The sequence below is a fragment of the Nicotiana tomentosiformis genome, chromosome 5, assembly GCF_000390325.3.
Source record: "Nicotiana tomentosiformis chromosome 5, ASM39032v3, whole genome shotgun sequence".
Classification (NCBI taxonomy): domain Eukaryota; kingdom Viridiplantae; phylum Streptophyta; class Magnoliopsida; order Solanales; family Solanaceae; genus Nicotiana; species Nicotiana tomentosiformis.
Window position 1 is genome coordinate 55,112,965 of NC_090816.1, and position 27,539 is coordinate 55,140,503.

Genomic DNA, 27,539 nt, shown 5'->3' on the forward strand with positions numbered 1-27,539 from the left:
TAGATCCTGTGCTGGGACCAGTTACCACTAGCGGAGTTGCTTGTTGAGCCAAGTACCGAGAGACGAGGTAGAGCTGCATTCTCGTCCGCAGTCTTGGCATTTCCTTTCTTATGTACTATTGCCTTTATTTCAGATAGTATGGCAGTTGGTTATTTTAGACTTGTATTCCCGTATTAGAGCTCATGACTCAGTATTTACCAGTTTCTGGGGGATTTATCGTGTATTAGCAGTATTTTATTATATTGAGATTTCAAACATATGTTACTTCTATAAATTATGTTATTATGGTTCTTTATTATTAAGTTTCGGCTTGCCTAGTCGGTGTGTTAGGCGCCATCACGACGGGTGGGGTTTTTGGGTCGTGACAATTTTAAATTTTCAACTTCTAAACTTACGTCGAACACGTCTAAACAATGTGGAATTACCTCAAATTTTGCACACAAGTTTCAAATGACATTGAGAACATATTCCATCTACCGTAACCACAATCCGAACCCGATAACCTCAAAGTCAACTCCCGATCAGAACTATGATCTTTAAAAACCTTCAAATTGTCAACTTTTGCCAATTAGAGCCAAAACCTTCTAAAAATATTCAAATACAAAATCGGGCATATGCCTAAGTACAAATTCACCATCCAGACGTAACGAAACCATCAAAACTCCAATCTGAGGTCGAATATACAAAATTCAAACTTTGGTAAACTCTTTCGACTTAAAGCTTCTAAACTGAGAATCATTCTTCCAAATCAATCCTAAAACACACGAAATCCAAAACCGACCGTATACGCAAGTTATAATACCTCAAACTACTGAACGAAATGCTAAAGCTCGAAATGATCTGTCGGATCGTTACAAAATTGTAAAAAAATTTTTACCATAAAATGAAGAACAAAAGAAAAAGGAGGTTATACAAGAATCAATTTAAGATGAGTTCAATAAGAAAGAGGTAGAAAAAAGAGCAAATATATCCAATAATGAGGCAACCTCCTGATCTGTTGAGAAAAACTCAAATGAGGTAGAAGCACTAAGTTTAGTATCTATCATGATATTTGAAAGACCTCTCACACTGTTATATATTTGAAACCTCTTGAGAGATGTTTAACTAATTAATTTAATTTTTTAACTTAATTATCCTGGTGACCTTTTTTAGTTACTTGACATTTCTAAATAATGTACTGAATATGAGAATCATGATGACAATCCCAAGGTTGAACGCGTAAAGACTTGAGCAGACCTTTTCTCAACTCAACTTGAGAATATTCCTAGATGAAAATGAGAGATTTTCTAAGAAGATCTCAATGAGATCCTTTTTAGGAAAAGCTCTGGGTGAGTTCAAAAAACTATTAAAAATATTGTCCTTAAAATGAGGTTTATGAATACTTCACTGGTACTTTTTAGATTTACATGTATCCCATCGGCTCAGTATTCTCATAATACCCCTGATCTTGTGGGTTTTGAAATACATGCCTTAAGAAAAGCTAAACGATGATTGTATACCTTAAAGGCTAATTAATCTCCCATGAGAAGGTAATTGTAATAGTTGTGGAGCAGGTTTTTTTACTGTTCATTGGGAACCTCATCACCATTATTCTGATGGACAAGATGAATGAACATAATTAACTGTTCAAGGCAAAAATTGCTATAGACATCCTTCATAAGAACATCATGAGACCACGATTATATTTTTACTCCAACTTCAAAGGAGTATCTTTGCATGAATCAATAATAATTCCTCAGTCAACTGACCTTCGATTTCGGATATTAGAGCAGAAAAACTCTGTAATGGCAGAGAGGGGTTTCGCCTCAGATCTATTTTCTATTGTTATGACAAAGATTTTTCTACCGATCCAGTGTCAGATAATTAGGAATTCGCTTTCAGCTCTTAATCTCCGTCGGTAGACTTGGAAAAAGGCAAGGCTCGAGAGACGTAGCACTAAAGCAGTTGTAGCGAATTCTTGGAAAAAACGGGAGCGAGCCTTTATAAAATAGAAAATAAAATAAAGAAAATTTCATGAATAGATAGAGTCAACGGTACGACAGACAGTGCTGCATACACACGAATTAGCTTCCGAGGTTGAGCAGTGGATTTACAAGTTGTACTTTTCCCGTTAGTCCATAAGGGTCGGACACCATACATGCATGTTATATGAAATGCACCAAAATCAAAGCAAGCCACCCCTAAGAAAAATAAATAAATTCCAAAGATCTTTGGCAAATCCAAAGAGAATTTTTCCAGAAAATCCAACCTATACAAAGAGCTTTTTTTAGCTTCTACTCCTTACAAGTGAAAGTCGCTGGCACCCACCATATCTTGCTTCGGGGTCGATCTCTTGAATCAGAACAAACAAATTCAATGTATCCAATTTGGCCATTTATCACAAAATACTATTCGATCCAAAAAGATATTTTTTCCATATCCTAACTTTCTTTTGACCCCCCTCTCTCCTATTTTGTCTTTAAGTTAAAATCCCTCATCACTTAAAGCCACCTCATAAGGCAAGGAGATCTTCTCCACAATAATTAGTCCTTTAACATAAGCGCCCCAATAAGAGTTAGAATGACAGTTCCCGCCCCTTGTGCGGCACCAAATAAATGGGGGTTGAGCATAAAGATCCCATGACCCGTAAATGATTAACACTAACCATAAAATTGTCATTCTTACCCCATTATTAAAACTTTTGTCCTGTAAAATACATTTCAAGTCAATAGTCTCTCATAATTAGATCCCTCAAGACAGTGTTCCAAATCCTTTTCGAACCCTTTAAGACTAAAATCATTCATGTCCGTAAGAAATAAAACATCAAATGAACCCACATGAAGTTACAAATTAAGGAACAAAGTGCTAGAATTAAAAAACGAACAATTGGAATGATACAATTTTAGATTAAGAAGTGATTTTTAAAAAAAAGAAAATAAAGTTCCTATTCTAAATAATAGACAAGGCGCAGAATATGAATAAAATTGAATAGAGTGTCAAGTCACACTTTCTTTTTAATGAACGATAGGGGTTATAGATGCGAAAAAATAGATAGGGGATATAGATAATATTTTAAAATTTTCTTCCAAAAATTGAACTCTTTTTCTAAAATAAAAAAGCTAGTGTAAATAATCTTTAGTTTTTAATTTGTTCCTGAAATTATTTCTGTTTAAATAACTAATATTTTTATAAAGAGTTTAAGTTATTTACACTGTCAATATAATTTTTTTACCTGAAAGCAATTTAATATATTGTAATACATAATTATTATTTTTATCAAGGTATTAATTATTAATATTACTTATAATAAATATTTACTTAGAGTTTAAGTTATATAAGCTGTTAATATAAATAATTTTTTATACTATTACTGTATTTTCACCTATAAAAAAAAATTGCTTTAACATTACCGCTTACCACAATTCTTTTACTCCGTCGATGCAATGTGATCTATTCTATTCAGATTGCCAGTGCATAGCTCTTTGGGCCCGCGATTTATTCCCTTGGAACGGAAACAACTACACAAGGAGGCGCGTGTTAAAGAAAGCGCGTGGCTTGTGAGAGTACTTCCTACCCCGAAGAGAAAAAGAGTTACAGGCCAAGCCCTTCCACACATGCACTGCTTACGTTTCCTACACACACACAGCACACATTCTCTCTTTCTCTCTCACACAAACACACATTCTCTCTCTGAGCTAAAAATTACTAGTATATGATTGGGTTATACCCACTTCACACTGTCCATCCACTCAGAACGAGGAAACCCAGTTTTCTTGGAATATTGCATTTATAATACAATCTCAATTTTTGCTGAAGTACGTTCTTTTCATCTTCATTCTACTTCTTTCAATTACTGTTGTCTCTCTCAATATATTTGATTTTTTTTCATATTACTTGACATTTGAGTATGAGAATTGCTATTCATTATTTTCAAGTAGTTTCGGAGTATTTACATTTTAATCTAACAAATTAAAGTACTCAAATCACTCTGATTCTAAAAAAAGTTTGTTCTCAATTATGCTTCTCTGTAATCTCGATCGATAGCTTTATACCAATGGTCTCATTTTCTCCTTGGAATTTTACTGAATTTTCTAGTTTTATCAATTGCAATTATGTTTTTCTTTTCAATTCTTTCAGAATCTTTTTGGATAGGTTGAATTTTGGTATATTTATTACAGTGTTTTTCTCTATTTTTCAGATTAATTTTACTGCTCCTGCAATTTTTTTAATCTCAAGGGGCTGTCAGCTACGCTTTGACAAGGTGCTGCCAATTTTCGCGGAATTCAGGATAAGGGGTTTCTGAAAATTTTGTTTGGTTAAAGTTAAAAAGTTGCTGCAGAGGTGGATCCGGGATGTCGCTGAACCCACAGACCATTTGAGTTACTGGTTCGAAATTTAATATTTAGTAGTTCTTAAACACGTATACAGGGTCTGAGCCAAAGCAACTGAGTTCAGCCGAAACCATAGCTTCTACAGTGCATTGGCCCCTGAGCTGGTGATGAATCATTTGATAGTTTTGAGGTGTGGGGTTGACTCAGTTTGGTATTTGTAATTATGGGTTGTGTTTATTCAAGAGCTTCTTGCATTGGGGAGATTTGTGCACCAAGGAATGTGGAAGTTAAAGAACCTGAAAATTTGAAAGCAGCTGCTGGAATTGCTGTGTTTTCACCTGCTTCTTCATCAGATGGGGAAGAGGGAGAAATTAGAGATCAACTAAATCAATTAAGTCTATCTAGGGACAATGAAATTGGTATAACTAGACTGTCAAGAGTATCTGCACAATTTTTACCACCCGATGGTTCCCGGGTTGTAAAAGTTCCGTCAGGGAATTATGAACTACGATGTTCATTTTTATCTCAAAGAGGGTACTATCCCGATGCCCTTGATAAAGCTAATCAAGACAGTTTTTGCATTCACACTCCGTTTGGAACAAGCCCAAATGATCATTTCTTTGGTGTTTTTGATGGCCATGGAGAGTTTGGAGCTCAATGCTCGCAGTTTGTGAAAAAGAAACTTTGTGAGAATTTGCTTAGAAACAGTAAATTTCATTCAGATGCTGTCGAAGCATGTCATGCGGCATTCTTGATGACCAATACGCAGTTGCACGCTGATGCTATAGATGATAACATGAGCGGAACAACTGCAATAACTATACTCGTACGAGGTAGGACACTTTACATTGCTAATTCGGGTGATTCAAGAGCTGTTATAGCTGAGAGACAGGGTAACGAAATTGTGGCTGTTGACTTATCAATCGACCAAACACCATTTAGGCCTGATGAGTCTGAGCGGGTTAAGCTCTGTGGAGCAAGAGTTCTTACACTGGATCAGATTGAAGGATTGAAGAATCCTGATGTGCAATGTTGGGACACTGAAGAAGGTGATGAAGGTGATCCTCCAAGGTTGTGGGTGCCAAATGGGATGTATCCTGGTACGGCTTTTACAAGAAGTATAGGTGATTCTGTGGCTGAGACAATTGGTGTTGTTCCAAATCCTGAAATTGTTGTTTTGGAGCTCACCTCAAATCATCCTTTCTTTGTGATTGCCAGTGATGGGGTATTTGAGTTTCTTTCCAGCCAAACCGTTGTGGATATGGTAATAAATTCTTCTTTCTCCTTCTACTTCCTATATATTTTAGCTTCTCTTTATTCAACATTGGACTAAAAATTATTCTGTAGTCTAGTAATAAATAAAGTGCTTTGAACTTTTGAGGACTTTGTCTTTTTGCTTGACATGTGTAGTCATATCTTAATTAGTATTCAGGAAATGTGCAGACTGTAGGAAATTAGTGAGAGGCTGCGATAAGGCCATTTATCAGTTTTTGCACCCATAATAATGAAAGAAATAGCTCTAGGTTTTGGACTTAAATTCCAGACCATTGTTAGGACAGTTGCATTCGGGGAAACTCTAAAAAGGGGTTTTGAACACCAAATTCACTGATAACGAATCCAAATTAAATCATTTTTCGGGAAATTCTCAGAGGTCTCTATCAATTGCGCTGTCAATTTGCGCTCTTATACACCGGCGATAATAATTCTCCCACGAAGATTCAGATTCAGATTCTGGTCAATTCTCGCCGTGTATATACTTTTCCAAGTCTCCGCAAACCCTTTGTTCCGTTCAACATCACCGCCGGACAGATTTTCGTTAACTTCAAGGGTTGCAATCCAGGTTCTATTGTTCCTCTCTTGTCTTGATATTTTAATAGTTTGATATTTTAGTGTAATTGTATCTCCTTGCCTGCCTATTTTGTTCTCGAATCTTTAGTTAGTATTTGCCCTAGCATTATCAAATTAATTGCATTAGTGATAGCTTTGCCTACTTGTTTATATTATTATCTACCTGTTTACATCTTTATTTTGAATCTTTATTTCATATATCCCCTAGTAGTTCTGCCATAGTTTTGCACATTTTTTTTGACCTTTAGTTGTAGATTATAGTCCCCTTTAGCTCTTTTATTGTATTTTTTCACCTGTTTTTCTGTCCTTTAGTTGTAGATTATAGTTTCCTTTAGTTCCTTTGTTTTATTTCTTCACCTGTTTTTCTGACCTTTAGTTGTAGATTATAGTTCCCGTTAGTTCCTTTATTTTATTTCCTCACCTGTTTTGCGACCTTTAGTGGTAGATTATATTTCGATAATTCATTTTATTTTTTTCGCTTGTTTTCAGGATAGTGCTTGCGTACTGATTCCTAGATTATAGTGGCTTTGGTGAACGATGGTAGGGTAAGGTCTTGTCCTAGGGGGTGTCAGCGCGGGGAAGGGGTGCGGGGGGGTAAGGGGGTAAGAGGGCTAAGGGAGCTACTAGGCTGAGAGTGGGGTCTTGGAGCATAGGAACTTTGACTGGAAAATCTGTAGAGTTAGCGAAGATTCTCGAGAAAAGAAAGATTAATATAGCTTGTGTACAAGAGACTAGGTGGGTAGGAGATAAGCCGCGAGATGTGGACATGTTCAAACTTTGGTATTCTGGTAGGGTGAGGGGCAGGAGCGAGGTAGGTATCTTGGTTGATAAGGACCTCTGTGAACTAGTGGTGGAGGTTAGGAGGGTGAATGACAGGCCGATGTCTATTGATCTAGTTGTTGGAGGTTTTACTTTGAACATAATCTGTGCGTACGCACCCCAAGCAGGCTTGGATGAGGAAGTCAAGATGCGTTTCTGGGAGGATTTGGATGAGATGGTGCGTGGTATCCCGCATACCGAGAAGCTTTTCATAGGAGGAGATTTCAACGGCCACATTTGAGCGACGTCCGGGGGTATGATGATGTGCATGGTGTCTTTGGTTTTGGAGATAGAAACGGAGGAGGAACGTCTCTGCTGGACTTTGCTAGAGCATTTGATTTGGTGATAGCAAACTCGAGTTTCCCGAAAAAGAGGGAGCACTTGGTCACCTTCCGGAGTTCGGTAGCCGAGACTCAGATTGATTATTTACTCTGCAGGAAGTCCGATAGAGGTCTTTGCACGGATTGCAAGGTCATCCCGAGTGAGTACCTCTTGACCCTTCATAGGCTCTTAGTCCGGGGAAGAGGAGGAAGAGGGCGATGTATAGCCAACATAGGATCAAGTGGGGAGCCTTGACGGAAGCTAAAGCGCAGGAGTTGGGGGTCAAGTTGTTGACTACGGGGGCTTGGAGGAGTAGTGGGGACGCAAGAGCTATGTGGACCACGACTGCGGTGCATTAGGGAAGCCGCGAGAGAGGTATTAGGGGTCTCAAAGGGTTACTCTGGTGGTCACAAGGGAGACTGGTGGTGGAATGGAGAGGTGCAAGGAAAAGTGGAAACCAAGAAAGCAGCGTATCTGAATCTAGTGGAAAGTGTAGACGAGGAGGAGAAAAGGGCGAATAAGGAGCATTATAAGTTGGCTAAGAAAGAGGCAAAGCTAGCAGTTACGGCGGCCAAGACTGCAACTTTTAGTCGTTTGTATGAGGAACTCGAGGGCCGAGGTGGGGATAAGAGGTTATTCAGGTGAGCCAAGGCGCGAGAAAGGAAGGCGCGTGACTTGGACCAAGTGAAGTGCATCAAGGACGAAAAGGGTAGAGTTTTGTTGGATAAGGGGTTTATCCATCGGAGATGGCAGACCTGCTTCCATAGTCTCTTGAATAAGGAGGGGGACAGGAGCATTGTACTGGGTGATTTGGAACTCTCCGGGAGTCGTTGTGACTTTGGGTATTGTAGGCGGATTAGAGTTGATGAAGTTGAGGGGGTTATGCGTAAGATGAGCAGGGGCAAAGCGATCGGGCCGGATGAAATCCCGGTGGAGTTTTGGAAGAGTGCGGGCAAGGCAGGCTTGGAGTGGCTCACTAGATTATTTAATGTCATTTTTAGAACGTAGAAGATGCCCGAAGAGTGGAGGTGGAGCACGATGGTTCCTGTATACAAGAACAAGGGTGATATCCAAAATTGGTATAACTATCAGGGTATCAAGCTGCTTAGCCATACTATGAAAGTCTGGGAGAGAGTGGTAGATCTAAGGGTGTGGAGGAGTGTGTCTATCTCCGAGAACCAGTTTGGGTTTATGCCGGGGCGTTCGACTACAGAAGCCATCCACCTTGTTAGGAGATTGATGGAGCAGTATAGGGAGAGAAAGAATGACTTGCATATGGTGTTCATCGACTTAGAAAAGGCGTACGATAAAGTTCCGAGGGAGGTTTGTGGAGATGTTTGGAGGCTAGAGGTGTACCTGTTGCCTACGTTAGGTTGATTAAGGACATGTATGATGGAGTAAAGACTCGAGTGAGGACGGTGGTTGGGGACTCAGACCATTTTCCGGTTATGATGGGTTGCATCAGGGGTCGGAACTCAGCCCTTTTTTGTTTGCTCTGGCGATGGACGTACTGACGCACTACATCCAAGGGGAAGTGCCTTGGTGCATGCTATTTGCAGATGATATTGTATTGATTGACGAGACGCGAGACGGTGTGAACGCGCAATTAGAGGTATGGAGGCAGACCCTGGAATCTAAAGGTTTCAAGTTGAGCAGGACCAAGACAAAATACTTGGAGTGTAAGTTCAGTGGCGAGACTCGAGGAGAGGAGGGGAAGGGGAGGTGAGGCTAGACTCGCAAGTCATCCGTAGGAGAGGAAGTTTTAAGTACCTTGTGTCTATTATTCAGGGGATGGGGAGATTGATGAAGATGTCACACACATATTGGGGCGGGATGAATTACACGGAGACTCGCTTTCGGTATTTTGTGTGACAAGAAGGTGCCACCGAAACTTAAAGGTAAGTTCTACAGAGTGGTGGTCAGGCCAACGATATTGTATGGGGCCGATTGTTGGCCAGTCAAAATCGCTCATGTCCAGAAGATGAAGGTAGCAGAGATGAGGATGTTGAGATGGATGTGCGGGCACACCAGGTTAGATAGGATCAGAAATGAGGTTATTCGCGACAAGGTGGGTGTGGCCCCTATTGAGGACAAGATGCGGGTAGCGCGACTTAGGTGGTTTGGTCGTGTGAGGAGGAGGTGCACAGACGCCCCGGTGAGGAGGTGTGAGAGGTTGACATTGGAGGGCCTACGGAGAGGTAGAGGTAGGCCAAAGAAGAGGCGGGGAGAGATGATTAGGCAAGACATGGCGCAGTTTCAGCTGACCGAGGACATGACCCTTGATAGGAAGGTATGGAGGTCGAGGATTAAGGTAGTAGAGTAGGTAGTCTAGAGTGTTCATAACAGTAGTATCGGCACGCAATCTCGCTTTCTGTTGGTAGTAGGTTTTTATGACTAACCGTTGTTTTCTTTCATTGTTGATCACCTTACTATCTTGTTGTTTTTATTATGCTTTTATATGGCTTTTTGGTACTGTCCCCTCTTGTCTATATTTTCATTAATGTGGTGCTTATGCTTTCCCGAGCCTAGGGTCTATTGGAAACAACCTCTCTATCCTCACAAGGTAGGGGTAAGGTCTGCGTACACACTACCCTCCCCATACCCCACGGTGTGGGATAATACTGGGTATGTTGTGTAAATAGCTCTAGTTTTTGCTTTGCAAAACTATCTTTTACCAATTAACCACAAAAGGCTAGCTCATTTAAACCTTTAGTACAACATCAATTCCCAAATCTATGTTGGAATAATACAGGAGACAGCAAATATCTTACCATAAAGTACTCTTATGTTTTCCTTATAATGGGACATCTTTCCTTTTTGGGGCATCTAAAATTTTTACATCATCCACAAACACTATTCGTGCACCTGACTCCACTATTATTTAATTGATGTCTTTTACATCCACTAATATCATGTTAAAGTTAAACGAATCTCTTACATGTGTGCGCATTTCAACTTTACATAAGATCAGTGTTGTGTCGAACCAATCAAGTCCTGGTGATTAGTTTAGGGTGCTAGTGGAGAACAAAAGTATAGAGCATTTTTGAGACTATGCTGCGTGCATTTTCTTTGCAGTCCAGAAGAATAAAAGCAGCGTGAATGATTTTCATTTATGGTTAACATCTTCTTGAACTGCTTTCTCCAGGATGGAGAAAAGAAAATGTAGACGCAGTTGATTGACTGGTTGATATTGTAATTTCTTGTTGGTGCAAATAAATGATATATGATACAATTAAGTTCTTTAAGTTGAAATAATGGATGATGGTTAGATTTCAAGAACAGATGTATGTTAGGCTGTAGAACCCAAAATGAAGTGATTCCAAAACGAGGTGAAAGATGAGACTCTGATCTATCAAGTAACTACTTACTTAGTTACTCGTTCAAAACAAGCAAGGAGTGACTCCAAAACAAGTGGAAACAAGTTCTGAATGTTGAATATAAAGATGGATGAAATCATATTAGAAATGGACATTTTTAAGAAAGGTAAAAAATGGATAAGAAACCAGCAACTACCATAACTTGGCCTAAAGGCCGAAACACCAATCAAGGTGATAAAGATTTGCAAAATTCCACCACTTGAAGTTATGGCTTCAAGATAAAGAAATGACTTTCAAGAAATAAACTCCAGAGTTTTCTCTCAAATTTCAGCAACTCAATTATCTGACCGTCTTATTATATGGAAGATACAATTGGTGAGACATTGGGTGTGCAGGAAGCAGATGAGTTTCATTTCTTTGACGAATATTCATAACCCGCCCAAGAAATCCAAAAAGCTCAAAACTGTTGCTTTGTGAGATGACTTCTTTTCCTAGCTACTAGATCCAGAATTGATAGGGGACTTTGATCAATTAACATGAAATGATTCCTTTATGACTTGGGACCTAAGGTAGTACCGTTTTCTTTCAGATTGTAAAGAAAATAGACTTTAGGTCTAACTCAACCCCAAAAGCCAACTCATGAGGTGACGATTGCCTTAAAACATATAACGAGACAAAAATTAGCTAGTTGTAAATTTGTAATAGTTTTTCCTATTGCAAAATAATAATTAGACTTGCACAGTTTTCCATAAGGTTTACCTTGGTACCAAGCATATATATATATATATATACACACACACACACACACACACATACATACATACATACATATTACAATAATGTGTGTGTGTGTTCATATATACAAAACGGTGGTGCCAAAGCCAATTTACGCATACCTCTTCCTACCTCCCACCACCACAGGTATTGGGTAACTTTGCCCATCAAAGTTTAGATAGATGAGAATTATTCACATTATATTGCCTTTGCTAGGAGTCGAACCTCTTTTTCAAGGTTGTTATTCCAACTCTTCGGCCAGGCCATCCCTTTTTGGGATGTGCAAAACAATTGTTAGTAATAGAATTCATGTCTTAGTTCTCATTCAAGTGTAAAAGATTTACAATCAGGAAATCCGGAGGAGAGTTCCTTTTTGTGTCATGTGGACTATGTGGCTGAAAAGAAATAGAAGATGCTTCGAAGGAGAAAAACAACAGTATCTTTTGTTAACAGTAGTTATATACAAAATTTATACTTATGGAGTAAGGAAACCAGGATAGAAGATATGAATCACCTTGTTGAGTTCATAGACTCCATGAGGTGAATGCTGAGTTAAGAGCATTTGTGTTTTGCCAATACCTTCTTGGTATTGCGTTGCTGTATTTTGTTAATAAAATTACCCTATTTTATCAACTAAAGAAAAAAGATTTCCAATCAGTTTTATTCTATCTCATTGGGTTTCAAAATAGCTGTTTTTTGCATGGGTTAATTATTCATCAGCAATGGCAATGACCAGTCACCAGAGGAGGTCTTAGTCTTGAGAATGTGGATTTGGAGGAATAGTTAAACTTGATGAAGTAATTAGTGTTATTTAAGGCTCATTTTAAAGCTTACTTAACATGGTTGTCAAGGCTCGCTCCAGGCACGCTTAAACCCAGAAGCTAGATGAAAAATATGTTGTGCGCTCTGCCCCTACCATTCACCGTGTCTCCTAGCATGAAAACATCCCCTTAAGAGAATTTTAAACCAAAAAATGCTAAGGTAATTTTCTTAAGAGAAAAAGATCTTCCAGATCCGACAGGCTTTATTTAGCCTTTGTGTTTGAGGCATCCTGTCTCTATACTTTCTAATACCAAACCAATTCGTGGTCCATCAATCTAAAGGTCCTATCTTGGTTAACTTTGTTATTAGAGACTGTGGGGCTTTTTGGTCATCAATTATAGGATCAATTTTTGCATCAACTTGCAAGTGATCTGGCTGAGCTCATCTGAACCTTGAAGATGAGAATTCATGAGAAGACAGGAGTTTCTTCCTGAGAGAAACTGAGCATGTGTAGGGACTGTTCTCCCATCAACTTGTTCTCTTGATCTAGAGTTTCTGGGTTTTTAGATTTTTATTATCATACTACCTGCAATATGATGCAGTTTTTATAACCTTTTCTCCTCAAATGACAATATTAGTAAGCACTTACACACATATTAATCATCATTGTTCGAATACTGTGTTGCATTGAAGTTTCTGGACAGAGTAGTGTTCTTGCTGTTGTTTTGTCTTAAAGAAAATTTAAACTCTACAGTGAACTTTCATGGGAGTATAACACCAGTTTGCGCTCATGCATGTTTCTCTGTTGTAATATTTGTGCGTGTTCCACCTCAACAGGTCTCCTAAGATCAGTTGGGAATGACAACATGCTACAATCATGGTGTCTACTCTGTTTTCTTCTTTTACCTGTTTATATTCCTAATTCACTGAATGACCTTGTAGGTTGCAAAGTATAAGGATCCTTGTGATGCATGTGCTGCAATTGTTGCTGAATCATACCGTCTTTGGCTACAGTATGAAACTCGCACAGATGATATTACCGTGATAGTTGTACAAGTCAACGGATTGACTGATGTAATATGTTTTCTTTGCTCTGACGTTCTCTGTTTCTAAAATATTTATACTTTCTTTAATTCAAATATTCACCTATTACATCTATTTTGTTGTCAGGTTGCGGTTGGTCAATCAACAAGTTCTGATGTAGTTTTACGACCACCATTGCCTCAGGTTGTTGAATTATCAGGATCAGAATCTCCATCAGTTATGAACTGGAATTCCAGGAATCAACGTGCCAGGCAAGATATATCACGGGCACGATTGCGTGCTATTGAGAGTTCCTTAGAGAATGGGCAGATGTGGGCCCCCCCTTCTCCAGCCCATAGAAAGACATGGGAAGAAGAAGTAACCTTTTTTCTTCATCGGTTGCCTTTTGATATTCTGTTCTAACCAAAGAAGCTTATAACCTACTTCCTCAATTGTTATCAGTTTTATTAATCTAATGGATAAAAAGTAATTTCATCATCTCTGCATGACAGGCACAGATTGAACGGGTTTTGCATGACCACTTTCTATTTAGAAAGCTTACAGATTCTCAGTGTCAAGTTTTATTGGATTGTATGCAAAAAGTTGAGGTACAAGCTGGAGATGTTGTAGTCAAACAGGTATATCTTTGTAGCAGAGCTTAGATCCAGCAATGTAATATGGATAAGGAAACCCCAAGATGAAGTACAATTTTTTTGTACGTTGTCCTGTATTATTGGTTTTAGAGGACCACAATTGTTTGTATTTGACATTTGAGGTAAAAACACATGATCTTTATATACTGCCAATTTTGTCTCTTGTAGTTTTGCATGATTCATGAATGAGATGAAATTCATTCAAATTATTAATTAACTCATGAGTAAATCGTACTGAGCAAATTTCACAAGATGATTGTTCTGGAAAGGAAAATGCTCAAATGTATGTGAGGTCATTCTAGCTTAGTTTATATTAGAAATGATCATATTCAATAGAAGGTGCAAGTAACACATGTATAAGAAAACAAATAAGAGAAAGTTGCTTGAGATAGTTTGATCATGTCCAAATGTACTGGTTTGTAGGTGTGACACATGATTGCTGGAGGTGTTAAAAGAGGATTGATAAATGGACCTTCCTAACTCAACCCCAAAAGTTAGCTCACGAGGTGAGGATTGCCCAAGACCATATAAGGATACCGTTTGGATAGGCTTATTTTAAGTGACTTTTAAGCCAAAATAGCTTTTAAGCCATAAGTTAGGAATTCTAGCTTTTGGCTTTTGGATTGTTTTTGTCATTTTAGCTTAAAAACAAGTTCTTAAAAACACTTTTTTACTTTATCCAAACACTACAAAATGGCTTAAAAGCTATTTTGTCTTAAAAGCACTTAAAATAAGCCAATCCAAACGGTACAAAGGTATAAGGAACCTAGGAAATCCACATCCCACCGATGTGGGACTCAAAACCTCCCATCACGCTCAGGCCTGCAATCTGGAGCGTGGATAACAAATGAGGGCCTAACATCGGTAATAATGGATTGGGATGAGCCTTGACTCTAATACCATGATAAATGGACCTTGAGTCTAACTCAATCCCAAAAAGTAGATCATGAGGTGAGGATTGCCCAAGATCATATAAGGAACCCAAGAAATCCACATCTCACGGATATGGGACTCAACAAGGATGAGATAGACCTAAAATCACATGAAGGAAATTATAAAACAGAATGAAAGCGAAGTATCCATATCAGCAAGAGCAACTAATTTGGTTTAAGGCTTAGTCATTGTTGATACAATTGTTATCACGCCCCAATTCTAGATGCGCACGTGACCTGGCGCACTATGCCACAAACCTTTCATTGAGTGAACCGTTACCATAATGCCATATGTTTTCGACGTGAAAAAGCTATAAATATATCCCACTCCTTGTGGTACAATAGAGTTGCCATTCGAAAATGTTACAAACTATAATCCTACACCGACACATATAGTTTCTGGGTATTGAGCCAATTATCCAAATACGCTCTCAGTTATCTAAGGTTACTCTCAAAATATTACAGAATATCATTGGGCACTTTTAGCCTATTCATAACTATTAAAATTTTATCATGGACTTATGGCCTTAGGATAGAGTTTTCCATAAATTGGCACTTGTGGCCTATTATAACATTTATCTCATAAACATAATATTAGTTCATAATTGCCTCTAGAAACACTTCTTTGAAATATGGCCTACCCCGGTCCAATTCTCGTGATGATCTTGCGATGGCTAGGACTGTCTTTGTCTCATCAATTTTGATCTTTCCTTGCACCATTATGAGTGTTATCAAAGGCGCGCTTAAAGTGCGCTTAAGCCCTAAAGCGAGGCTCACAACATGTTGAGCGCTTCGCCTCGCTTAGCGGGCGCTTCAGTGTTGTCATCAAGGCACTAAGGCACACTTTTCCTTGCCAATGAGCGTCATCCTGAAGAGGCTTTACTAAACAATTGATATTTCACTTTATCGTAAATTTTCTTCAATTTCTTTGTCCATATATTTGGTAATCATGCTTATAGATATTAGTCTTGGACTACACATACATATTTGTAGTTTTTCTTCATTTGCGCCCTTCTTTATTAAACCGCCCTTTATTTGTGCTTTGCGCTTAAAGTCCCATGAGACCTTAGAGCTTTTTTGCGCTTTTCGCTTTTGGTAACACTTGCCATTATCCACCTAAACACTCCCAAACCATACCTTACATATATTATCATGTCCTAAACATTTCACCACCTTCATATGGTTTTGTTTACACCTCGGGGACACATTAATTAAGCTGTTAGGATCGCGGTTAGTCGTAATTAACTTTTAAAACTTATGAAGGTTTACTGTCACGGGCCCAAATCCTTACATTGGGTAGCGGCACCTGCTCGCCCGTGCGGCGCCTGCAGTTCCCCTCGCTGCAGGCCAGCCTTCTTCCTGTCCCAGGATTTCTCAAGCACGATCCTGTGCCTGTCGGTGGGACTCGCCCGTAGGCTCGCCCCAACTTGTGCCGCCCGTAAGATGCCTAGGCCCTTGGCCCTAGACATGTCGTGGCGCTCCATCTTAGGATCACAATCCATGCGCGCCCTGGGGGGATTGGCTTAGGACATGCCTTGTCCTTAGCCCAAGACTAGCATCGCTCCCGCGTACACAGCCCAATCCTCAAGCTTGACACTCGCCTAGTGCATCCGCGACTAGCTCGTGCCTCGCCCGAGTAAGGCAACCTTTAGCCTTGGCCATTGTCATGCGCCTCTTTCGTGCCATGCCCATACATAGCCCTCTTGCAGCACGCTTCCATTCCGAAGTAGTGCAGTGTCGCCCACACTTGCACCTTTAGGCCAACGGACCCTTGCTTGCATGGTTGAACCAAAGCCATGCTCACAAGTTGACACACGATGCCCCTATGACAGGTGCGTCAAGTATCCAATCGGCACGGAGGTCTCGTTCCAACATTCGGCAGCCCGCGGGGCTGGCCGTTCCACACTTCGAGCCTCCAGCGCCACTTTGATGCCCAACGCAGGCCGGAAGGCGTTGCGCCGCCCATACGAGTTCCCAAACTCGTGTGGATACCTTTGACACTCCTTTGAGTCATCTAGGCAGGCCCTTGGGGTTCGCCCCCAAGGCAGCTCGTTCTATACGGCTCGGTGGCAGCACGTATGGGGGAGGCAGGTCGGAGCTTTCTTCACCTATACCCCCCTTATATATGCTTAAAATTATAAAGCCCAAGTTGCCCGAGTAGACTGCTCTACGTCAGACCATCAGAAGGACCTTTTCTCACCAGTTCTTGGCCGAAATCATAACTCCAAAATGCGAGTTGTGACATCCTCCCACACTCATAATGTCATCGTCCCCGATGACACATCATAGCTTAAGACATCCCGGAGTCTGCCCCCTCAGGTATGCCCATTCAAGCTCCCTTTGTCCTGTGGGTTGGACTTTCTCGAAGTCCTTTCTCAAAAGGAGTCGTGCCCCATGCACTCCTCCCCTAAGTATCTTCCAAGCGTGCCTCGGCACTTCACCTCCATTCGGTGTTCACTTGGAAAGTGCCTCCGCACTTGCACCCTCTGGTGTCTAACTTTGTGATTGACCCACAATAGTCAAATCACACCATGACCCTCACGGCCTTCATGTCCGTCTGAAGCTTTCCTTCATAGGTTAGCACGTCAATGTGCTCTTTTGACGTCGCTCCCGTAGCCTTTCGCTCCCGTAGCCTTAAGATGCCCTCTTTGGCACGGCTCCCGTAGCCTTTCGCTCCCGTAGCATTAAGACGCCCTCTTGGCATAGCTCACGTAGCATTCCGCTCCCGTAGCTTTCTTTGCCTTCACTACCTTGAAGATGTGTTCGCTTCCAGATCCAGGACTTCGCCCTTATGCCTCTTGCATAGGCGGGATCCTCCCATACTCAATGTGGAGGATACATCTTAGCACTGTCGTCCTACTTGGCATTCGGCCAGCACTTGGGACGACCTTTGGTGAGTACTACATTCCCAAAGTCATAGCATCGCCGCATTTCCGAACAAAGCTCTTTGTTTTCCAGTTGTCACTTCCTCAGCAAGTAGCCAATGCTCCCGGTAGTAGTTCAATACTCGCCCTATAGACAGGTGCCCTCTTGGCCCTGCTAGCACGGCTTCCCGGTTCGGTGTGCCTCGCACTTGGACGCTCTCGGTCCCCGATCATTCGACATACCCCTTTCCAGAATGATGACACCTTCTAACTTGGAAACTCGCCCCATTTCGAAGCTTCGCTATACCCTCGAATCCGTCTCCTCACCTTGGCAATGCCCTCAGGCAACCCAAAGTCTTCTCCCGAAGGAAAGACACTCAGCTTGATGCGTCGCACGCATCCTTGGCAAGATCTCCGCTATGATCATGCCCCAAATTTATAGTCCAAGGCTACCACTCTTTTGCAATATGGTTGCACGACCTGGCAAACATGGCATTCTCTTGGCCATCCGACTCATCGGCATATCACATCATTCAGTAGCGACCTAAACTTCGAAAGACGATGGAATCACCCATTTCTTTCGTCGACCATCAGTATCGGGTTCTCGATCTTTGGTGGCATATGAACATCAATCTCTGCTTTGACGTGATCTCGGCACTGACATCCAAAATGCACTCGCCATATTCACCCTCTGTCTTGACGTTGTGCCATGGCATAGTATGGCCTTAATCAGCTCTGATACCAAGTGTCACGGGCCCAAATCCTTACATTGGATAGCGGCACCTGCTCGCCCGTGCGGCGCCTACAGTTCCCCTCGCTGCAGGCCAGCCTTCTTCCTGTCCCAGGATTTCTCAAGCACGATCCTGTGCCTGTCGGTGGGACTCGCCCGTAGGCTCGCCCCAACTTGTGCCGCCCGTAAGATGCCTAGGCCCTTGGCCCTAGACATGTCGTGGCGCTTCATCTTAGGATCACAATCCATGCGCGCCCTGGGGATTGGCTTAGGACATGCCTTGTCCTTAGCCCAAGACTGAGCACCACTCCCGCGTGCACAGCCCAATCCTCAAGCTTGACACTCGCCTAGTGCATTCGCGACTAGCTCGTGCCTCGCCCAAGTAAGGCAACCTTTAGCCCTTGGCCATTGTCATGCGCCTCTTTCGTGCCATGCCCATACATAGCCCTCTTGCAGCACGCTTCCATTCCGAAGTAGTGCAATGTCGCCCACACCTGCACCTTTAGGCCAACGGACCCCTTGCTTGCATGGTTGAACCAAAGCCATGCTCACAAGTCGACACATGATGCCCCTATGACAGGTGCGTCAAGTATCCAATCGGCACGGAGGTCTCGTTCTAACATTCGGCAGCCCGCGGGGCTGGCCGTTCCACATTTCGAGCCTCCAGCGTCACTTTGATGCCCAACGCAGGCCGGAAGGCGTTGCGCCGCCTATACGAGTTCCCAAACTCGTGTGGATACCTTTGACACTCCTTTGAGTCATCTAGGCAGGTCCTTGGGGTTCGCCCCCAAGGCAGCTCGTTCTATACGGCTCGGTGGCAGCACGTATGGGGGAGGCAGGTCGGAGCTTTTATCACCTATACCCCCCTTATATATGCTTAAAATTAAAAAGCTCAAGTTGCCCGAGTAGACTGCTCTACGTCAGACCATCAGAAGGACCTTTTCTCACCAGTTCTTGGCCGAAATCACAACTCCAAAATGCGAGTTGTGACATTTACACTTGCACTAAGTCCAGTGTTAGAGAAGAGTCCTTTCATTTTGGTTAGAGATTGCATATCCTTGTGGAGATAACTTGAGGTTTATAGAATTCCTAGTTTTAAGAAACGCTAATTGGTCCCAATTAGACTAATAATCAAGCATTGGAATGAAGATAGTCAGATGGAGTGGAATGGATATTGAGGATCATACCCCAACTTGTTTGAGATTGAGGTGTAGTTATTGTTGGAGTGATCATTTGAGTAAGAACTCTTCATTAACATGATCGAGTGAGATATTTATTAAAAGTAGATTCTCTTGGTATTTGAGTTGATAATGGCCTTGGTTTCTGGAGTACTATATCAAAACAAGAATGTCAGTGATGATGCTTACACGTAAAGATAGGCCCATGATTATTGGAACTTTATCTTCAACATGTCCTGGCTAGTGAGACAACTTATGATGGTCTCTTTCCTGGCCACATGTGATGATTTGTTTTTCCTATCTGCATGTATGTATATTTTAGGACTTAGGGAGGTTTTGATGGATTCCCTTCAAACTTTCCAGCCACATGACACATCAATTTCTTGAGCACTAAATTCTGACATTATAAAAATTCCTTCTTTCTTGAGCACTAAATTCTGACATTATAAAAATTCCTTCTGTAATTCCCAATGGTCTATGTTTTGCAGGGTGGAGAATGTGACTCTTTCTATGTCGTTGGGAGTGGGGAGTTTGAGGTCTTAGCGACACAGGTGGGACCGTGGGAGTCGTTTTTTCACTTGATTCTATTTCAATGTCATTAAACTAACTGTGTGTGGTTCACTTAGTCTCTGGAAATTATCAGATTCATCATTATCATAAAAAGAAGCTTGTCCCAATTAATTCTCATTGGATCTAGTTTGAAGTCTTCAACTTTGAATTAAAAATGCCAGGATGAGAAAAATGGAGAAGTTCCAAGGGTTCTTCAGCACTACACGGCTGATAAGCTGTCATCCTTTGGAGAGCTGGCTCTGATGTAAGATATCTGTTTCTTTCCGTTGTAATTCGTCACAATCAAATTCGAAATCGTTCTTTTATGGGAAAGTGAAATACGATCTAATGCTTCTAATCGCAGAGCTGTTATCTTTCGCCTTCTATTTTTACTCCAAGACAAGCCGTATGGTACTTGAAGAATATGTGGTACCTTGAAAGTTATATTATTGTGAAGCTTTACACCGATATGCTAGTCTAGTTCGTTCTTCCCATATCCTCTCTCACAATCTGAAGCAGCAATGCAATATGTCCGTTCTCTTCTTTAAATGAAGTGCTGGGTCCTATCAACCTGAGTTACCTATTTGGTAGTTATATCTTTTTGTGTGGATCGTAATATTGCAAGTTGCAACACCGTAGTACTAGTTTATTAGTTACAGTTGATTAATCTCAACTACTCTTTGGATCATCTGTAGAATTATTCTGACTATCTCTGTTTTTCGTTGAATTCAATTGCACCATAGGTACAATAAACCACTCCAAGCTTCTGTTCGTGCTGTCACCAATGGAATTTTGTGGGAACTAAAAAGAGAAGATTTTAGAAATATTCTTATGTCCGAGTTTACTAATTTGTCTTCGTTGAAGCTGCTGCGATCTGTAGATCTTCTCTCAAGATTGACAATTTTACAGCTAAGTCATATTGCAGAGTTGGTTTCAGAAGTGCCCTTTTCTGATGGACAGACAATAGTAAATGAGGTAGCTATTTCAAATTTATTTCCTTCCCTGCTTACACTTTGCCCCATTTAAAATGATAACTATTTTTATGACAACTACCTTGTGCTAGCTACATTCTCTTACACATGCTTTGGATTTTTTTTTTTTGCAGAATCAGGAACCTATGGGCCTATACATTATCCAGAAAGGGGTTGTAAAAATTACATTTGACATGGATTTAGTGAAATGTGAAAATGCATCAAGTCTCATGTGTGAAAACCAAAAGCAGGATGATACACATAACAAAAAAGGCATAACAGTTGAAAAGAGTGAAGGGAGCTATTTTGGGGAATGGACACTTCTTGGGGAACAAATAGCCTCCTTGAGTGTCATTGCTGTGGGTGATGTGGTATGTGCTATCTTAACTAAGGAGAAGTTTGATTCAGTTGTGGGTTCTTTGGCAAAGCTCTCACAGGATGATCTCAAGTATGTCTAAAATCTAGCGAGATTGAAGTTATTTAAGCAAAAGAAAAAAGATGTCTATATTCTTTGTTTTACATTTGGGGTCTGATAGATGTATGATGTAAAGGGATTGAAGCCTTTACTTTTTCTTCGTATCTACGACTAAAAGTTTTTCCACTAACATAATTATATAGGGCAAAGGGCCATCAAACAATTCTCTCTTCAGAATCTATCCCGAGCGTTGACACTTCTATGCTTGCAGATTTGCAGCTTGCCTATTTGGTGAGGGATTCTTGTACTTCTTCCTAACATATTTCTGAAAAACTTTTATGAGGCAGATGTATGAATATATTAGCTATTTGTCTAGGAGTGGCAGACTTGTTTGTATTCAACGGACTGCAGTGAGATTGGCCTAGTGCGTCTGAAAAACTCAGGTTGATTTTTCTTATGTCCTCAGTAGTGCTTCTTTTAAATGCTGAAAATTCCAGTGGCCATTCCTTTGGGGGCCTTTTCTCTTGGTTTACCTTGTGACTGACCAGTAATACCTATTAGAAGCAGTAAGTGGACGTACAAGATTCTTGATGATTGTATTCAGTACAGGAATTAACAATTGTCTCGTCTTTCTGCAGATAAACTGCTTAGCTTGAAGAGATTTTCAAAGCAGAAAATTAAGATGCTTGGCAAAGAAGAACAAGTACTAAAAGAGAAGAATCTATTGAAGCAAATGAACAGAGTAGCTTCAGTACCTAAAGTTTTATGCACCTGTGCTGATGAAACTCATGCTGGCATAATTCTGGACTCATGCCTGGCTTGCTCTATGGTAGCAATACTTCACAGCCCCTTTGATGAGGAGTCAGCACGTTTCTGTGCTGCATCCGTTGTCATTGCCCTGGAAGACTTGCACAATGTAAGTTGTCTAGAGGTCCTAGTTATTATAAGCACATGGTAATTTCAAGATTTAACTCTTTTCCTTTTGCCTTCTGTTTCTAGAATGGTATTCTCTATAGAGGTGTGTCTCCTGATGTGCTAATGTTAGACCAAACCGGCCATATACAGGTAAATATTTCTGTTGCTCATGTAGCTAATTGCTTTCAGAGTTCTTTTTATATGGACCTCCATAAATGACAATGATTCTGTTGCAATCAGGGCGTGTATGGTTTTCTGTATAAGAAAAAATAAGTTCCAGTATAAATATCTGTATTATCAATACGGTGTTTGAGCGACCCTTTTCAAAACAAATACGGTGTTTGGTTTCCGGTATAAATTTTTGCATATTATAGTGTTTGCTTTCCGGTATAAATTATGTATAACTAATAGTTGCATAACTTATACGGAAATCTATATATTATTCTATTCGGGATAATTATTTAATTAGAAATATTGAATTATCAATACCAAGATAAAGCTAAATTTTGACTTTGGTATTGCAACCTTTGCATAAGAATCCATGTATTTTTTTAAAAGGTAAGGTAATCTGTAGATAGTCGAGCACAAAGGATGTGCTGTAATAGCTGTATACTATTTACGGAAGCCAAAACAGCAAAAGGATGCCCCCATAAGAATTCATGTTATTTTTTTGGGAAAATGACACTGTATAGCCTCTCTCAGAATAATAGCCGAAAAAATGTATATTTTTTGTATATATATACATTCTGTATGTTATATACAAAAGTTATACAAATTTTATACATTTTTTCGGCTACCGAATATAAATAGTTTCTGGCGCGGGCTAAAAGTAATAGTACCCCTTATTTTTTCATTCCATAATAATCATTGAATTTTATTGTTCAGCGCTTAACAATCCATGTTTTGTTATTCACTGCTTAACCGCATAGTGATCCCTATATTATAATACCTGCATAACTAGTATGTGAAACAAACAACCAGAGTATGTCGTTGGTAATTACTTTTTCCAGTAATGATATTCCTCTATTGATTTTCTGTAGCTAGTGGAGTTCAGATTTTCTAAGAAGATTCCTTCTGAGTTGGATGAGAGGACATTTACCATATGCGGGATGGCTGATTCTCTAGCTCCAGAAATAGTCCAAGGGAAAGGCCATGGCTTTGCTGCTGACTGGTAAAATGCTACTCCCACACCAGTCAAAATTTGTTGAAGTACTACATATGACTCTTGAAAAAGTTAATTTGGTAAATAAAGCATTATGAATTATGGAGATGAAGAACTGGTTATCTTGGGTCTGTTCTAAGGAAACCTAATTTGACAGCGGAGAAGTACAATTGAGAGCAAAGAGTGCAGAGTTTGGAATTGCCTTAATATTATGCAAATGCTTAAGAGAACTTATACAAAGACGCATGGGATATTCTGTCTATCATGACGTCTAAAACATATTTGGTTATGATTCAATGACTATCATAAAGTCATGCAAGCATAATTAATGAGCTTCAGCAGCCATATTAGCCCTGTTAACCATGGAATATCTTGAAGTTTTGAAATAATTACTATAGGTTAATGATGCATAAATTACTACAAAATGAGATAACATGAGATACTTAGTCTGATTGCTTAACATTAAAAGAGGTGTATGGATTATCATGCTTTGGCAATTAGTTTAAGAGGATGGTGATCATCTGGGAGTTGTGTATCTAGAAATGAATAAGTGTCCCGTCCCTTCTGACTATAAGATTACAAACGCGAATTTATCATTTTGTTTTAACTCCTATAACAAGTGGTTGTGTATGCATGTGTATATATTTTGTGTGATATATCAAATGGGCAAAGGATAATTCATCCATGATCTCATGGTTATGAGGTATGAGTTTAGCTTTAGAGTCACCAAGCCGTACCCTTAAGGCATGCACAATGGGATCGTTATTGCTAGTAGAGGCTAACTTGCAGCCAGCCCTGTCTGGTCAATGAAAATGCTTCTCTTGTTTCTTTTTTGAGGTTTGGGGAATGATGAGATAATGAAGTTAGGTAGATTGCTCTTTCATATTGAAAATTTCTGGAAACAAATCCAATAGCTTCAAAATGATGAAGGTGTATAGTGGAGGCACATAGAAGTAATGTAACATAATTCTTTAAACCTTTGAATGAACAAATGTCTGAGGTTGGTTAATGGAGAAGCCTCTGCAACTTGAGTAAACTGGAAGACAGTAATGAGTGACTTGTGAGGCTACCTATTTGAGCATCTCCTACTCCCCCTCCGTGTCTTTCTTCTCAAAGAGTGCAATTAAAATTCTAATGGTCTCTCTCCCCTCTAAGGAAAAGAGAATAGAATAATCTTATAAGGCTTGCATTGACTATCATGTGTTTGGAAGCGTCTTTGAGTTTCACTGGACACACTTTGATAGTAACCAGAAATAGATAATAGAAGAAATAGAACAAAGAAGTTTATATTACTGGCAATAGTTTGTGCAAGAATCTGAAAAACAAATACACCAATAAAGTTGTCCGTATGGAGAGGAAAAGGCTCCAGAATAAAGTAGTTTTAATTCTGAAAAGATACTTACACATTATTGGATCTATTATTTATATAATAGGCTGACCATAACTACTGCATAACCAATTAGGATAAAGACAGATAACTTTTAATAACTATAAACAGATAACTTCTAATAACTGTATAAAAACTGCTCAATCCTCCATAACTTAAAGCTCCAGGAATTTGAGAAGAGGTAGATCATTATCTTCTCCTATATTTCTTTGCTTCTTCCTCCTTGAATAAGTATGGAAGATACGTGGCTTGTCAGTACACCTCTCCTAGAAAGACGAATTGTCCTCAAGGCGAAATTCGGGAAATTGTGCCCACACAATTATTATCTTCCACACTCTGCATCGTTCTCTTCTTGCATCAACTCCAGTTGAGCAAAAGTCACAGATTTGCAGCGATGACCAGGGCTAAACTTTTCTCCACAATGATAGAAGAGGCCTTTGTCTCGCCAAATTTGTTGTTTAGGAGTCAATGAGCGAGTGTTTGGAAGTGATGGTGGTTGAAAAGAACATGTAATTGGTTGGCGGGATGACAGAAAATTGAAGGATTCTCGAGCCGTTAAAGATGATGTCCCAACTGAAGAAGGTCGTGATACAGAAGGCCAAGTGGGTGCCTTACTGGACCGAGTTGGTCACTGTTTTCCTTCATATTCTAAAGCCAGGCTCATTGCCTTGTACACAAATGTTTGTGAATCTTAATGTCTATGCGAAGGCCTTCTTTGAGCCCACTAAGGAAAACTCCGAGCAAATAGTGTTCTGGCCAATTTTGCACACGCGCGGTTGTTTGCAAATTCTTGCCTATACTCGAGCAATATTCCAGTTTGTTGGATATCACAGAGATGTTCGTCAGGGTTTTGAAACTCAGTAGGTCCATAATTTTCTTGCATAACTTTCACCAATTCGTCCCAATAGTAAATGGTTCGCTCGCTGTTGATCCAAGCGAAAAGATCCAATGCATCTCCTCCTAAGTACATCGAAGCTACATCAACCTTGCAATCCCCAGGCGTTTGATAGTACTGTGATGGTATTGGAGATACTTCTCTGCTTTCAGAATCCAGCCTCTAGGATCACCTCTCATACTTTGGAAATTCCATCTTTGTCTGCGAACACTGGGAAGTTTCTCGATGCCAACTGATGTTAACCTCACCCTCTTCTGGTATGACTTTAGCTTTCCCTTTATTGCTGTAATCGCCACTGTTCTATGCCTTTAATCAACCACATTAGTGGCTAAAGCATCTATGGCCTCCGATTTTGCTGCTATAGTTGTCAATTGTTGGGCAATCGGATCAAGAGTCGGAATGATGGGTTCGCTGTGGGAAGCGTTGGTCTGTATGTTCACCATGGCAAATCTTACTGCTCTGATATCAAACTGATAGTAACCAAAAGTAGATAATAGAAGAAATAGAACAAAGAAGTTAATATTAGTGGTAATAGTTTGTGCAAGAATCTTAAACACAATTACACCAATCAAGTTGTCCATATGGAGAGGAAAAGGTTCCAGAATAAAGTAGTTTTAATTCTAAAAAAATACCTACACATTACTAGATCTATTATTTATACGGAAAATGTCCAAATATGCCCTTGTACTATACGAAATTGAGCACATTTGCCCTTCGTTAATACTTTAGCTCAAATATACCCTTACCGTCACATAGTTGGTCCATATATGCCCTTAGAGTTACACAGTTGGCCCATATATGCCCTTTTCGAAACGGAATCCACCTAAACTAATTAGCTCTTTCGTTAATTGTATTAAAGTGTATTACAAACACTATTTCCTTTTTATTAGTACTTTTTTTTCTTTACCTTTCTCTTTTCTTTCTTCTTTTTCTTTTCTTCTCTTTTTTTTTCCCTTTTTCTTTCTCCCTTATCCGATTTCCTCCATTACTGATGTCCTCTCCATTTTCGTCACCAATTTCACTTGACAAAACTCATGAATTCCAATTACTAAGAAAATTCTCCCATAATAATATTTTTATAGATCGTATGTTTGTCAATTTTTTAATTTTTATTGAACATATATTTAGTTATAAAATATTTAACAAAGTAAGACTGAAATAATATTTATGTAACAAAAAATCCGAAAAATCCAACAAAACTGAACAATCCAAACCGATATAATTGGTTTGGTTTGGTTTTGATAAAAACCGAACCAACCCGTTCCATGTACACCCCTAATTTACATAGTTAATAAAACAAAATAGAAAATGTCCAGCTGAAAAAAGACTAACAACTCAAATTTATAACACTACAACTTGAACTCTAGGCTTTTAATCATTAAATTATCTTTGTGGAAACAATTTAAATATTTTGGTCTTTTGAGTATTGTTAAAGGTTGAGATGTTTTTATTATTTTAAAGTTTAAACTATAATTTTTGGACAATTTAATTTCGTTTATTTAGAGGGCCAGTGAAATTGGAACTTGATTACCTTATGGGAAAATTTTCTTAGTAATTGGAATTCATGAGTTTTGTCAAGTGAAATTGGTGACGAAAATGGAGAAGACATCAGTAATGGAGGAAACGGATAAGGGAGAAAGAAAAAGGAAAAAAAAAGAGAAGAAAAGAAAAAAGAAGAAAGAAAAGAGAAAGGTAAAGAAAAAAAAAGTATTAA

General features: G+C 39.7%; 1 protein-coding gene across 4 annotated transcripts in view; it reads left to right on the plus strand.

Annotated features, from left to right (window-relative positions):
- Positions 1 to 3,495: 3,495 nt before the first annotated feature.
- Positions 3,496 to 27,539, plus strand: part of LOC104101682 (protein phosphatase 2C and cyclic nucleotide-binding/kinase domain-containing protein) — a 36,824-nt gene continuing 12,780 nt past the window's right edge. For all 4 annotated transcript variants that reach the window (XR_011407803.1, XR_011407801.1, XR_011407802.1 and 1 more), the window contains exons 1-14: positions 3,496 to 3,794; positions 4,178 to 5,574; positions 13,094 to 13,225; positions 13,322 to 13,552; positions 13,687 to 13,812; positions 20,020 to 20,082; positions 20,263 to 20,345; positions 20,824 to 21,055; positions 21,186 to 21,499; positions 21,670 to 21,757; positions 21,843 to 21,909; positions 22,105 to 22,382; positions 22,466 to 22,531; positions 23,422 to 23,552. Coding sequence is in view for 1 of the 4 variants with exons in the window: in XM_009609173.4 (XP_009607468.1) it covers positions 4,534 to 5,574; positions 13,094 to 13,225; positions 13,322 to 13,552; positions 13,687 to 13,812; positions 20,020 to 20,082; positions 20,263 to 20,345; positions 20,824 to 21,055; positions 21,186 to 21,499; positions 21,670 to 21,757; positions 21,843 to 21,909; positions 22,105 to 22,382; positions 22,466 to 22,531; positions 23,422 to 23,552 (2,852 nt within the window). In the remaining 3 variants the exon portion in view is untranslated. The remainder of the gene's footprint in view (positions 3,795 to 4,177; positions 5,575 to 13,093; positions 13,226 to 13,321; positions 13,553 to 13,686; positions 13,813 to 20,019; positions 20,083 to 20,262; positions 20,346 to 20,823; positions 21,056 to 21,185; positions 21,500 to 21,669; positions 21,758 to 21,842; positions 21,910 to 22,104; positions 22,383 to 22,465; positions 22,532 to 23,421; positions 23,553 to 27,539) is intronic.